This window comes from Phodopus roborovskii, unplaced genomic scaffold, assembly GCF_943737965.1.
Source record: "Phodopus roborovskii unplaced genomic scaffold, PHOROB, whole genome shotgun sequence".
Classification (NCBI taxonomy): Eukaryota; Metazoa; Chordata; class Mammalia; order Rodentia; family Cricetidae; genus Phodopus; species Phodopus roborovskii.
The window spans coordinates 19,565,093-19,580,145 of NW_026126588.1; the positions used below are offsets into that span (position 1 = coordinate 19,565,093).

The 15,053-nt window shown below is 51.7% G+C and overlaps 1 protein-coding gene across 3 annotated transcripts in view; it reads left to right on the top strand.

Annotated features, from left to right (window-relative positions):
• Cnnm4 (cyclin and CBS domain divalent metal cation transport mediator 4) overlaps positions 1–11,965 on the top strand; it is a 37,219-nt gene extending 25,254 nt beyond the window's left edge. The window contains exons 2-7 of one of the 3 annotated variants that reach the window (XM_051204560.1): positions 4,084–4,227; positions 4,491–4,625; positions 5,462–5,631; positions 5,941–6,037; positions 10,585–10,766; positions 11,420–11,965. In XM_051204560.1, the coding sequence (XP_051060517.1) occupies positions 4,084–4,227; positions 4,491–4,625; positions 5,462–5,631; positions 5,941–6,037; positions 10,585–10,766; positions 11,420–11,617 (926 nt within the window). In that variant the 3' untranslated portion in view covers positions 11,618–11,965. Of the gene's footprint in view, positions 1–4,083; positions 4,228–4,490; positions 4,626–5,461; positions 5,632–5,940; positions 6,038–6,771; positions 6,867–10,584; positions 10,767–11,419 lie in introns of those variants that run through there. The other 2 variants (XM_051204561.1, XM_051204562.1) reach the window with 2 other exon arrangements.
• Positions 11,966–15,053: the final 3,088 nt, after the last annotated feature.

The following is a 15,053-nucleotide window of genomic DNA, read 5'->3' on the forward strand; positions in this document are numbered from 1 at the left end:
TCATCGCTGTGAGCTCATGAGTGGTGGCCATGGCATGTCCACAAGGCCACACCGCACAGCTCCCCTCCCCATCCTCCAGCTCTTGCACGATTCCTTCCTCATCTCTCCTGGTGTCTTCCCTGAGCCTTGCCTGTACATAGTGGCGTGGGGTTGTGGTGGTAACAGCTGTACCGTTCTGCGCGGAGCACTCATAGTCAGTTTCTGCACCTTGACTAGTTACGAGTCTCCGCAGTAACTGCTGCCCAGCGTAAAAAGTTTCTCTGACTCAGCATGAGTCTGTGGGTATAAACATAAAGAAACAACTATTTAGAAAGCAGTTTAACAATGTGACCATGTAGCCAAACAACTCTAAACTCCTTGGGGCCTATGACCTTCCCAGCTGGGCTTTTGACCAAGTTTACTGTACCAGACATGAATTCTGTCCTTCGGAGCAGACTTCAAATCTAACCAGAAAGTGGTTGGTTACCCCATAACAGCCATGCCACTCTTGCAACAGTGGGCACATCTTGGCGGGCAGGCTGCTTGCTGTTTCAGCATGCAGCAGCCAGTGGTGGCTAAGCCCATTGATACCCTTTCTTCTCAATAATCAATTGCTTTAAATGTTAGGTCAGCAGCGTGGGAACTTCACAGTTACTAAGGCCTAAAATGTTCCTTTCTCAGGTCTTCATCCTTCCCTCTGTCCCTCACTTCCTATCTTCCTTCATCTACTCAGATGAAGGGGGAGGGACGGGAGACACGGGAGGCAAGGCTCTGAGTCTGAAAGGACCAAACAGAGCTGTCTTGAGTAGAGATGAGAAAGACTGGGGGTACATGAGCTACCTCCTAGCTGCGAGGTTCAAGGCGTTAAGGCTTTTAGCTTGCAGTTGAATAGAAAATTGGGGGGGGGGGTACAGGAGAGGGCTACACAGAACAACACTGACTGGAGGGAGGGGTGGAGCTGGGGGAGAACCAAAAAAAAAAAAAAAAAAAAAAAAAAAAAAAAAACCCAAAGCAAACAAGAGATCAGAGAAAAGGAAGAGGCCCTGGGGTCAGCTGCCACAGAGCAGTGTCTGTTGCTAAGGGGGAGAAGGGGTTTCCAGCAGGGAGGACCCTTGCCAGCAGATTCTCTAGGAGTGGACCCTCACTGTTGAAGGTCATGGATGGCTTTGACAGAAGGTTCTTCCACTGGAGAAGAAGCTCTGCCGGGACATACAGGTGTCCCCTGTTTGTTAGAGAAAGGCACATGACCTGGAGGACCTGAGCTGGCCCAGCAGAAGGTACTGAATGACTTCTCAGCCAGGAACATTTTTGTAGGGCCCAGTGGGCAAGCCATCTTTAGGGTCAGCTTCTAGATTTCTTGGCATAGAGCAGGGCTGGCTGTTCAGTGCCTGTCAGATGAGTGGTTGTCACCAGAAGGTGTCTAAGTGCGGTGATGATGGGTCCCACAAAGGAGCCTCAGCGTAGAGGAAGGGTTGCGACAGCTCAGGGATCAGTTTGTTCTATCTACAGTGAGCATTTCTGCCCTTTAGAAAAGCCACCAGCTGAGCTGGAGAGATGGCTCAGAGATTAAGAGCACTGGCTGTTCTTCCAGAGGTCCTGAGTTCAATTCCTGCAACCACAGGTGGCTCACAATCACCTGTAATGAGATCTGGTGCCCTCTTCTGGCATAATAAATAATTAAACCTTAAAAAGAAAAGAAAAGCCACCAGCCTTTCCTGTAGTCCCTGGAAAATCATGACAGTCTGTGCTAAGATTTGCTCAGAGCCTGTGGCTCTTTCTAGGAATTCACTGGAGGGTGGGTGGTAATTGAATTCCAGTCCTTACGAGGTGCTGCTCCCCAAACCTTGTCAAAAGTTACAAGCTGGTGGGATGGCTCTCTGGTCCTGTTCTTAGTTTGGCTCCCAACAACACAGCTCATAACCACTGATGACTTCACTAGCTTCAGGGAATCTGGTGCCTTCCCACCTCTGTGGGCAGCTCCAAACACTCCCGCATCTCCCCACATACACATAATTAAGAAATTAAAACTCTAAAAAGAGGAAGGCGATGACGATGCTGCAGCCTGGACCAGAGACACAAAATCTTTACCCGCCCCTTTGTCCTTGTAGTTTCCTTCCAAGTTTTATGCTGCCTGGGATGAAGCCCAGGGCTTGAGCACACCTGACACCCATTCCATCCCCCAGCGATGGCTCAGACCTTTAGCTAGAACACACTCATCTAATAGAGCAGACTAGCTGTGGCCAGAGAGGGCTGAGGATCCTCCCCCAAACTCCACACACTGCCAAAATAGGCCCCTATCACCATGCGAGACGTCCTTGGGTCTCTTCATTCCTGGGCATCTGAAGCCGTTGTTCTGACACCTCAGAGCGCATGTGGGGTTCTGTTCTGCATCTTGTCCATGCAGCCAGGGGCTCCTGTCCTGGGTAGCTGTGTCTGCTGATTTAGGTGGGTTCTTCTTTGGGGCTGGGAAGGAGAAGGTTGTGATGATTGCCCTTTCTTTGGTATGTTTGTGCTTTTGTGACAACTGTCTCTGCAGGATGAATTCTTAGGAGTGGAATGTTAAGTCATTTTGAGGCGACTTGCCTTGTCTTGAGTCTGCCTAACTGCTCCATCCCGTTACCTGTCCACCAGCTCTTTCTATACCTGCCACACACAGGCACACTGGCCATCGTCGGTAGGGTTTAAGTGGTGTCATCAAAGCTCCTAAAAGGTGCTTGCTTTTAATTCCTGGACATGTTGCTCGCTAGAGACACTCCTTAGTGACGAGAAGTCCTGGGGTTGGATACCAAGGCCTTGGCTCTGGTAGATATTTTGAGTTTGTTGGACCCTCTCTAGACAGGCACTGGGGAATTTGTCATTGGGTGCAGACATGGTTCTGCCTGCAGCCTGTGGGTGGCACAGTGTGTAAAAAGCTCCATAGCAGTGTCCCCTCACCCTGTGTGTAGAGCTACAGTAGGTTACTTCTCCCTGAGACCTCGATTTCCCATTCTCCCCGGGGGACCCTGAGGAGCTCTGTGCCATCCTCCCTCTTGGGCCTCGGGCATTGTCTGTGGCAAACGCCCCCTCCCAAGAGTGTTTCAAATGAGTTGTAGTGTGAATACGAGGCCTGAACATCAGTTTGGGGGATGGAGCAAGCCATGTGGGAGAGCCAGACTTAACCTGCAGAGATCTCCAGAGCTTTCACCCGAAGCCTCCATGTATGTGGGGCGGTGTGTGTGTGTGTGTGTGTGTGTGTGTGTGTCCTAACAAGCATATCTCTTCGTTCTTAGAGCGGGTCAAGCCCTTCGTGGCTACTTCCATTTTTTGTTCCCTGGGACGTGAGAGCCGGATGGGCACCTCCCAGATTGCCTGACAAGCATTTCCACTCACAGTTCTTCTGCAGAAGGTCCTGGCTCCCCTGCCTCTCAACTCTGCATCAGGTGGAGGGGAAGGCCTTTCCTATTGTGAGTCCTGCCAGGCCTGCTGCAGTGCCTTCCTTAGTGGCTTTGAGACCCAGCGCCTCGGCATTGGGCAGATTGGCAATCCTTGGTTTCCTGCAGGGGAGTTTGCTAGGCAGAGCTGTGAGAGGGAACTGAACGTGATGGTCCATGAGGCCGTGGGCAGTGTTAGACCTCCCGTCCAGCTGGCGTATACATGCCCCTGACCAAGGGCTTCCTGTGGCCTTGTTCTTTAGCCTCTCTCTTCCCTGCGGCCTCGGAACCCCTGGCAGGCAGAGCCTGTCGTTTTTATCCTCCTTAGGTTTTTCCCTCTTCTTTGGTATGTGACAGGGGACTGTATATAGTCTAGGCTGGCCTGGGATTGACTGTGTAACCCAGGATGGCCTCAGACTTGCAGCAATCCCCCTGCCTTAGCCCCCTGAGTATTGGGATGAGACGTGAGTCACCATACCCGGTTTCCTTCCATCCTCTATAAACAAAGGGTCCCAAGTGCAATGCATCTAAAAATACTAAGGTTCTTGTTGCTTCTAAGAGCAGTATCTTACTGTAGAAGAAGCATCCGAAACCTAGGAAGAAAAGAAACTGCAATGTGTCTGTCTCAGAGACTCAAGTTGAGCTTGCACTGAGGGAGTTTCATACCTGACTTACTGTGCTGGCCGTCCCACAGGGAAGTCCCACCTGGCCATTGTGCAGAAGGTGAACAATGAAGGTGAGGGGGACCCCTTCTACGAGGTGCTGGGCTTGGTCACCCTGGAGGACGTCATTGAGGAGATCATCAAGTCTGAGATCCTGGACGAGTCGGACATGTACAGTGAGTTCAGCCCCCTCCACCAGCCCTGAACCCCACTGATGTCTGAAATTTGCTCTCCCTAGGTAGAAAGACTTCCGTGCAGGGGTGCAGGGGTGCAGGGTATGGAGGTCCTGGCCCCCTGGGCCACTGGCTGTGGTGAGGTTGGGGGGACAGGGGACACAGTGTTTCCTCTTCCTCCCCTGTGGAGAGAGGCCCGGGGAGTAGGGGTCAGGTTCCAGTCCTCGGGGGTCAGTGATCCCAATTCCAGACCTTCCCTCGTACAGCTGACAATCGGACCCGGAAGCGGGTATCTATGAAGAACAAACGTGACTTCTCTGCCTTCAAGGACGCTGACAATGAACTTAAAGTAAAAATCTCACCCCAGCTGCTTCTGGCTGCTCATCGATTCCTGGCCACAGGTGAGCGTGTGGGAAGCATCTTCCCATTCGTGGAAATACAGTCACAAAGGGAGTAACCCTGGGCCTCTGGCCCCTCCTCCCATGGAGAGAGCGGGCAGGAGGGCTGGAACTTACTCACTTTGGAAGGATCCGGGTATCACTCCCTCTTCCTTCTTTGGTCTGTTCACCATGACTGGTTGTCACAGACTTCTAGGAATAACCTAGAAGTTTACAGAGCAAGCACTGAGACACCCAAGGGTGTACCACCCCTGGCCTGCTCAGCCCTCCAGCTTCTCCCCATGCAGGGGGAGACCTTGTGCCCACAGGTCAGCCTGCAGAGCTGACTTGTACATGGGTGGCATCTCTCTAACTCAAAGCACCCTTCGGGACCTGGGCGACCGTTCAGAACAACACTGCCCCCCATGTTCTCACCCTCACCCCAGCTCCCTCTCCTTTGAGTTTTCTCGATAGTTGTTGGTGCAGAGAATGGTAATTGTAGGAACCTATCATTAACACTCACAAGGGAAGAGTGTGTCTAAATGCTGTGTTATCTCGCTTGAACACGAGACCACCCCATCTTAACGATGAGAAAACCAAGACACATAAGTTTAGTTATCTGCCCAAGGTCGTGACTGTTGGTACTGGAGCCACATAGGCTGACAGATTCCAGCCCAGCAGCAGACACCAAGTGTGACCCTTCCCAGGAGAGTGCAGCCTGCAGCAGTGGCCCAAGCAGGGAGGAAGCCATCTTAGTACAGAGTGACCATGGTCACGTCCATGTTGACACAGCGAGCGGTGAGCCAGCCCCGGGGCCACCCGGTCCTAGCCCCATGTGAAGTCTCCTCTCTCTCCTGCAGAGGTATCCCAGTTCAGCCCCTCTCTGATATCAGAGAAAATCCTGCTCCGCCTGCTCAAATACCCAGACGTCATTCAGGAACTCAAGTTTGATGAGCACAATAAGTACTACATTCACCATTACCTGTACACCCGGAACAAGCCGGCCGACTACTTCATCCTCGTCCTGCAGGTGAGCCTCTGACGCTGGGCCTTGGTGCGCAGGCCGCTGTCCCCTCCAGCCTGCATGTCTGCCTTCCAGTGCGCCTCTAGAGAGTGTGCAGCCTCCCCTTGAGCCCGGGCCCTGGGTTGCCCACAGTCTCCCCGAGAGGCCGCTCTGTGCCCACAGGCCTTGAATGGTGCTGGGCTGGGGGGGGGGGGGACGGCGTCCATGCCTCCCTGTTTTGTAGAGATACCCAGGTTGACGCCTCTCTTATTGCCACACAGGCCTCAAACCACCCCCTCCGAGCCGTGCTGTAATCTTAACCCCATGTTCTTTCAGGGGAAGGTGGAAGTAGAGGCCGGAAAGGAAAACATGAGGTTTGAGACGGGAGCCTTCTCGTACTATGGGACCCTGGCCCTGTCCTCGGCAGCCTCGGGTGAGTGTGACCCACTGACCCTGGTAGATTCCCCTGTAGGGGAAAGGATGGAAGCAGTCTTTGGTGCCTAGAGCAGCTCTGCCAACGGGCGGCAGCTCTTAGAGAACTCCTGTGCTACACTACACTTGCCAGTCTCCTGTGGCGAGAAGCTCCCAAAGCACAGGCCCAGGGCATCCATGAATGTCAACACAGCATGACCACTGCGTCCTCTGCCCATGCATTAGGACGAGCCAGGGTATGACAGGCTTCCGGGGACAAGATTGATCGGGGGCAAACAAGCAGGGCCACGGAGCAGGTGAACCTGGCCTGAACTTGGCAGGTTTAAGGAAGACTGGCCTGTCGTTATGGAAAGCACCCTGTCTTCTTGCTTAGGGAAGTTTTGATAGTTTGGAATGCTCTTGCTTGGTAACTGGCCTAGAAACCTTTTTCCTCCTGCCTTAGCTTTCTGACACTGAGATTCTAGGTGTTTACCCGCCTGATGTTGGGGCGCTCTTGACTCCTCCCCGTGCTGATGCTCAGTCATCTGACCCTTGGTCATCACATCTGGAGTGGCTGGAAGGCAGGGGAGACGGCTCTGGGTGCACGCCCTCTGCACAGGGCTCTCTGGTCTGCCCCGTGCCCACTCACAGCTTTCCATGCTTGAGGTAGCCTGGTCCATCACATCTGCCTCTCCGTCCTGTTGCTGTGGCTTGTGACCCTTCTCCGGCCACTGACTTCCTCCTCTGTTACTCCAGCTCCTCCACTGCAGGCTGGGTGTTCCCCTGGCAAGCTGAACTCCCTGCTCTCCTGGCTCCCAGGTAACATGGCATGCTAGAGAAGTGCACAGTGCCACCTGTTGCTAGAACTTTGTACTGCAGCTGCACTAAAGACTCCCACGGGAACCTAAGGACTCCTAGGCACACTTAGGGTCCAGCCTGACTCTTAATGGGTTTTGTCTCTGCATGGGTGGGCCCTTCAGTCCTTGAGAAAGCATCACCCAACAGACACACAGACATGCAATGCTCAGATGACGGACTTGGGAGTGGAGCATCGTTCCTGAGCAAGCCCAGTGCGCATGTTCAGCCTGTGTCTGCTGTAGCCTGGATGAGACAAAGCCCAGCTGGCCGGGATGGCATATCATCCCATCAGCTTTCTTAGACCTCCTCATCCTTCTTCATAGCCTAATGGTGGGGACCACAGCACGGCAGGGTGAGGCAGAGTCCCAGAGTAAGGCCACACCTTTGCATCTCTGTCTTCTGCTCTGAGCCAAACTCCACCCATGTCCTGTTCTTCTCATTTGGAAACTGGAACTAACACTGTGCCCACTTGAGACGTTTGGGGTGACTGATGCAGAGCGTGCAGAGCGTGCAGAGAGCCCGGCTTCCATTATTTCTGTTTTCTCTGTAACTACTAAAATGCGGTATTCCCACCAGCAAGTGTGTAGGAGAAAACCAAATGCCAGGTGCTGCTTCTGGAGTTGGCCTCTCCCAGGAATCATGGGAGCAGTTAGAGACATCTAGCTGGAAGGTCCCCCACATGCAACGTGGGAAGGCCCCAGTCAGCCTTCAGATTCTGGCCAAGCTGGTGAGCCCTGCACAGGTCAAGACCAACTCAGGCCCTGGCAGCCCCAGAACTTGACAAACCAGTCAGTTAGTTCTGGTTTTATATTTTTATAATTAGTTTTTGTTGTTTTTTTTTGGGGGGGTAGGGTTTCTCTGTGTAGCTCTGGCTGTCCTGGAACTTACTCTGTAGACCAGGCTGGCCTCAGACTCAGAGATCCGCCTGCCTTTGCCTCCCAAGTGCTGGGATTAAAGGTGTCCACACCTGGATTATAATTAGCTTAGCACTGCCCTCACCCCTGTGTGTGTGTGTGTGTGTGTGTGTGTGTGTGTGTGTGTGTCTTTATGGGTATGGAACCCAAATCTTCACACATGCTAGACAAGTACTCTACCATTGAGCTAAATACCCAGCTGCTCAACCTTTACTTTTTTGAGTGTGACTTTTCTCTTAGTGTGTCACAATACATGCTATTCTGACCCGGTTTAAAAATAATAAATAAAATGGTACCAGCTGTCACTTCCCGGCTTTGGCCTCCCTGCCATCTTCTCCTGTTCTTAGTCATGATGGTCAGGAGTTTATACATCCATAGTTTGAACCCTGGTGTTTGTATTCAAAATGGATGCGTTTCCATAAATCCCCTTACCAGGGCAGGCAGGAGGACTCAGAAGGGAAAAGCTCTTGCCTCACAGCCCTGGCAACTTGAGTTCAGTCCCCAGAATCCATGGTGGAACGAGACACCAACTCCTGAAAGTTGTCCTCTTAACCTCCATGAGAGCCGTAGTATTCATGTACCCACATGCATGTTCATTCATGCCCATTACACACACACAAATTAAAAGAGGAAACTAAAATAAAGGGGCTGGAGGCCTGGCTGCTCTTCCAGAGGTCCTGAGTTCAATTCCCAGCAACCACATGGTGGCCCACAGCCATCCGTAATGAGATCTGGCGCCCTCTTCTGGCAAGCGTGTGTATATGCAGACAGAGCTCTCAGGTAAAGTACAGGGGCTGGAGAGATGCTCAGTGGTTCAGAGTATGAGCTGCTCTTGTGGAGTGCTGACTTCCAGTTCCCAGCTCCCACATGGCACCTGACAACGCTCATAATTTATTTTTCCTTTCTTTTTAACCCTGAATCTGACTCTGTAGCCTAGAATGGCTTGGAACCTACGGGCTAGCCCAGGCTGGTTATGCATGCCAGGTGTGACTGGGAACTTTAAATTCAGCTCTCAGGACGACTCAACAATAGAGTTTTTGGCTTGCATGGTCAAGGCCCTGGGTTTGGTCCCCAGTAAACAAGTCAGCTCTTGTTGTGTTAGAAAACATCGACTAAAGAGCATCTTGTCATTCAAATAATTAAGAGGAAATCTTTTTTTTTTTAATTTTACTACAATGTGTGTGTGTGTGTGTGTGTGTGTGTGTGTGTGTGTGTGTGTGTAACCAAGTGTGCACAACCAAGTGTGTACATAGGAAGTCAGAGAACCACTGTTGGGAGTCAGTTCCTACCTTCCACTATGTAGGTCCAGGGGATTGAACTCAGTGTCTTTACCTGCTGAGCTATTTTGCTGGCCTTCCCTTCCTGGTCATGGTCTCCGAGTGGCCCTCTGTTTTCTGGGTTTAGTATGGTCCTAGTTTTCTGTAAGTGGCAGTCACAGCCCACGCAGGCACCTGCATAGTCTGGCTTGGCTGAAGGCTGTGTGGGTCCTCTGAGTCACTGCTTTCTTTCTGTCTCCACGTGTTGTAGCTAAATTAGTGTCTAGTAACGTAACAGCTACGGAAAGCAAACCCACTCAGCCCACTGCCGGCTGCTGAGTTAGCGTCTCTGTGCATTTCAGGGTTAGGAGTATTCTCATAACTCAGGGGCTCATAACTCAGAGCCAAGCCTGGCTGATAGCCTCGTCTCTTCTCTCTTCCTCTGGAATCCAGTCCCTACCTTGCCTGGGGAGGGGGGACTGCGCTGCCTTTGGAACCTCTGGCTTTCTGGGACAAGGTCCTGTTACCCCATTACCCTGCCAGGGTTGGAGTTACTAGTACAGCACACCTTTGACCCCCTTAAGGACCCTGTAGGCTATGACAGGTACCATGTTGCCAGCAGGGTAGGGTTCATAGTGAGAAAGCAAGGCATATGTCTTTCCCTTTTCTTGAGACAGGGTTTCACCGTGTAGCCAAGGCTAGTCTAAAAGTCACCATCTTTTGCACCTTGGCCTCCTGAGTTCTGGGATTACAGGCATGTGGCCCTCAGTCAGGTCAGCCTGTGTGTGTTCTTCCTTTTAATATATGTGTTTTGTCTTAAAACACACAGTTTAAAGCAGGTATGGTGCTGTGTGCCTATAATCCCAAGCCATGGGAGGTAGGTAGGAGGGAGGGCCGAGTTGGAGGCCAACTTGGGCTATGTAATGAGCCTTACATTTTTATCTGTTGGTGTCTGCATGAATATATATGCATGTGTGGGTGTGTGTGCCTCTGTGTGGAGGCCGGAAGAACTTTCTAGATTCCTTGTCTATTGAATTACCGATGCCGACTGGAAACCAGGCTTCTGAGGCATTGGCGCTGGGGTGTCCACGCCAGACACCCTTATGGTTACACAACAAGCTTTCTTCACTGAGCCTTCTCTCCCGTTCCCCCGTTTTTTTGTTTTAAGTGTTTCTCACTTGACATAAGTCGGTGTTAGAACAGGATGGTGGTTTGACTGTCACTCGAGGGAAATCATTGTATTATATTGACTAATGAGGGGTTTTGTAGCCATAAATGTCTTGGTTTTCATTTTCTGGTTGGTTTGTTTGGGTGACATTCTTAACACTTACATGTGACACTTTTCAGCACACTAACTTGCTGACCGTGTGCAGTTAGATTTTCTGTGTGTGTGTGTGTGTACTTCTGTTTGCCCCTGAGAGCTGTGACTTATTCCTGGTGGGGACATGGTTGGTGTCCCTAACATCCATGGCTGAGGTCAGGCGAGGAGCTGGAGTGGGCACTAGGGCAGGCTCTATGCTGATTATCTGTTGTCCCCACAGACCGGTCCCCAGCCCACCCAACTCCACTCAGCCGCTCGGCCTCCCTCAGTTACCCGGACCGCCATGCAGACATGCCGTCCTCTTCATCCCTGGCAGGCAGCAACCAGTTTGGCAGCTGCATTCTGGGCCAGTATGTGTCTGACTTCAGTGTCCGCGCGCTGACAGACCTGCAGTACATTAAGGTAAGCGCCTTCCAGTTTCCTGCGTCCTCTCCTGCCCTGTGCAGTTAGAGCTCTGTTCTGGAGCCAGCACGGGCATGAACACTTTTGTTTTCTTTAAAAGAAAAAAACAAATTAGGTGTCACTCATTGTATGTAGTGCTGGAGTTCTCTCCAGGCCATCATAGATGCCAGGCCGACAGTGTGCCATTGAGCTGTGTTCCTAGCCCCCTCCCCCGCCCCCTTATATTTTTTGCTTTCTTGAGACATGTCTGACTCTTTAGTCCAGGCTAGCCCCAAGCTCTGAAAACCTCCTGCCGCAGCCTCCTGGCATTACAGACATGTGCCACCGTGCCCGGCCTAGGACAATTGATGGCGGTGTGAGGCATGTGAGCGACCATCCGTTTGCATAGGTCAATGGACAAAGAGCAGAGCTCCCTGTCTCCACTTTGATGTGGGTTCTGGGAATTAAACTCAGGTCCCCAAGCTTCCTTCGGTGCCAGGGGCCCTTCCCCTGTGGACCCCCTCGGTGGCCCCCCAGAACACTTTTTCTTCCAACTCTCTTTGAAGGCCTCACCTGGCCACACCTCTCCTGGGCCAGTCTAGGCGGATCTTCACATCTGAGCCCTGCATCCCACACCCATCCTTGTCTTTGTCTCTCTCCTCCTCCCTCTGCAGATCACGAGGCAGCAGTACCAGAATGGGCTGCTGGCTTCCCGCATGGACAACAGCCCTCAGCTTCCTTTGGATGGCTGTGCCACCTGCTCAGAGAACTTTACCGAGAAGTCTGAGCTGCCTGTGGTGGATGAGACCACAACGCTTCTCAATGAACGCAACTCCTTGCTGCACAGAGCCTCCCAGGAGGGCGCCGTCTGACAGGAGGGCCCGGGGGCTCCTGCCCACCCTGCAGGGGTCTCCCCAGTGGGCCCATTTGACGTCAGGGAGCCTGTTAGGCTAGAAGGGGTGCAGGTAGATATCCTGCATGACTGAGCAACTAGACATCCCTCCCAGGGGATCTGGCTGTGGATGGGGACCTCTCAACAGCTCTGACATGATGCCTGCCCAGTTAGTGAGCGAAGGCTGTTTATGTCTTTTTTTTTTTTTTTTTTTAAACACTGAGAGAATTTTTAAGCTAGGCTCATTGCTCCTCTTTTTAAATATCATTTTGGGAAGGGAATACAGGGTTAAGGAACTTTATGTAAAAAAAAAAAAAAATTTTTTTTTTTCAAGAAACCCTCCAAACTCTAAAGGGGGAGGAGGGTTCCTCATCCCAGGAAGCAACAGCCATAATGTGTTCCTGGCCAAGGCTCGTGGCCTATGTCTGTCGACCTAGGAGCCACTTTTCTGCAGCTGTGGGGATCTGGAGGCCACAGAAGGGGACGAGGAAGCTGGGACCCAAATGATCCTGGCGTCAACCTGCTAGGAAACAGGCACCAAGGTCACTGAGGCCGATCCGGGACATGACCCCGGCACCAGAGAGGACTACATCTACTCCTGTCAACCACCGGACCCAGTGACTGCCCAGCACTCTGTCCATGGGCTCTCCTGCTGAGTCGGGACTTGGCCAAGAACAACCCCCGACTCTCCCCTCCCTCTTTGGACAGCTTTATCCTGTAAGGGTCTGGCTCCAAGAGTTAGACATGGTCTTTGGCTCCACAGCCCCTTCCCTGCTTCTTGGCCATGCCCTCAGTTTTACCAAAGGTTCCGTCTTGGAGGGGACAGCACCTCCGTTAGAGGTGACTTGCCGGATACCCCTTTTGTGACTGTAGGTACCCGCCCACCCCTGCAAGGGCCAGGGTTCAGCAGCCCGCCTGCCAAGACTTCTTCCCTCCCTCCCCATTCCTATCTCTATACGCATCCCTCTAGGAACTGGGGACAGGACACGTTGAAAGCCACCCAAGCTGGGCCACCGCACCCTTGCCTGTGTAGCTGGCTGAGGACCGCCTGGCATCATTTGCCCACTTCAGTACCCCAGGACAGGAGGGTCTCACCTGATGTCGCGCAGTGGCTAGCCCAGTCCCCTTATACCTGAAGATCTCCCTAGTGAGAAGACAAAGTTAAGCTCGGGCTGACACTTGGTTCTGCTGAGCAATGCACACCATGTGGAATCCTAACCCCAGTTGCCACCCTGGGAAAGCTGAGTGGAATCAGGCCATGGGACAGAGCGTCGCGCCTCTGTTGTTAGGAGTCCTAACCAAGGGCCACATCTTCCCTTTTGTTGGGATATAAGATCCAGGCAAGTAAAACCGCAGGCCTGTTGTGTAATATTTATCCATTCCTTTCCTCTGCCGGTGAGTCCTGTCACCCCGAGTACTCTGCTGTCTGTGTACCCAGAGAAGCCTAACTCCTAGGGCCAGCGTGTCTTGTCCCTCGGCCACTCTGAGGTCCTCTCCACTCACAGAATTTACTCCTAGAAGCCTGGCGAAGAAAATGGTTTTCAACCATAAGGGAAAAAAAACCAGAAAAAAGAAAAAAAAAAAAAGACGCCAGACCTCATGTCCTTAAGAAACCCTTAGTTTTCTGTAGGTGCTGCTTGCTCCCACGTCCCTAGAGGAGCTGCCCCGCAGTGTTCCTGCGAGACAGCCAGGTAGAGCGAAACCACTTGGTGGGTGTGAGGTAAAAGCAGCAGGTGCATCCACTTCCACTTGCCTCTCTGCATACACAATCACCACCGACAGACAGGTCCCTCCCCTCCCCTCCCCTCCCCTCCCTCATTTAGAATCACTTCTTGCAGAGGGTCATAATTATTTCCAAATATTACTGGTCCCCTGACTTCCTCCTCCTCCTAGTGCTTTTTTTTTTTTTTTTTTTTTTTTACTTCCTCTTCCAAACTCTGGTTCCTGGGCTGAGCCATACCCTGGAACTGGCCTAGTCTGTATGTCTTCCCAGGTAAGGGGGACTTCACAGGTGGCATCCAAGTGGGTAGGCAAGTCACAGTCGCCGTGGCAAATGACTCCTATTTATTTTGCATTAAGATTTTAATGTGTATATTTCTGTGATTTATTTTGGCATTGTTATGAGTTTGACTCTCGGGGAGTTTTGTTGTTATGACTCTTGTGTGTTTTGTCACAAAACAATGATAATATTTGCTAAACAATATATGGAATTTATTTTTGATTGGTAATAAAAATGAAATGCATATAAATCTTGGCATATAACTCGGTGTGTTGCTATCACTTGTGACAGGACAAGGGCGATGAAATATCCTGGAACTGTTTGGAAGCAAAGTGCGAGCAGAAGTGTGATTTACAAAATATTATAATCAAGGCAGTTGTCACAGGAGTCGTGGAGTGGTAGCTGCTGGCAGAAGCCGATGTCACAGGATTCTGTTTGGGGGTGCTGGGATGGGGCAGTTGGAATGAGCAAATTACCTTTCTTCCCTCAATGGGAGCGGAGGACTGTTTGGGATTCCGTTGTTTTATAACACGCAGAGGCTACTCTGTGTGTGCTTTTGGGGTTGGGGTGTGCACCTCTGAGATAGCTGACTGAGGGTTTCCTGGCTGTATCACTCAGAACTGTAGCTGTGGAATGGAACCCTTTTGTGGCAAGCACACATCCTGAAAACTAACGAGTACTGTGAGTGCTGTGCTCCAAGGCCAGAGAATCAAGCAAGCAAAGCTCAACGTTAAACTGGAGGGTGTTTCTATTTGTGCTTGAGCGAGGGTCTCGCTATGGAGCGTCAAATAGGTGCTGACCCCTTCCTTGCCTTCACCTCCTGAATGCCAGGAGTGCAAGTGTGTCCCACCATGCCTGTGTTGGTTTGGTTTGAGACAAGGTTTCTCAAGACAAATTATGCGTCTAGCTGTCCTGGAACTTGCCATGTAGACCAGGCTGGCCTCAAACTCGCAGAGATCCACCTACCTCTGCCTCCTGAGTGCTAAGGTTAAAGGAGTGTGCCAGCATGCCTAGCTCTGGTTTTGAGACAAGAGCTTGCTACGTAACCAGCAAATGGCTGGTTGCCATTTGCCTTCCTGTCTTCCATTCCCTGGTTGAACTGAACTTGCCCAGCACGCGCGGGAGGCTGAGGCAGTAAGGTCATGAATTTGAGGCTAGCCTAGGCTGTACAGGGAGACCCTGTCAGTGGCTGGGGTGGGGGTTGAGAGGCAGAAAAGCACTAGGGTAGGCCACAAAGAGAACGTCCCAGATATGTGTACACAGGAACGGGAAGAAATGACACCCATCTGTCTGTCCCAAAGGTGTGTTTGGTGCCCAGCTCCTTCCACACATCAGCTGCTACCAAGCCCTCAGTGAGTGCCAGGAGGAAGAACCCCGCAAGGGGTCACTATTCAAGGAAGGCCTTTGCACTTGCTGT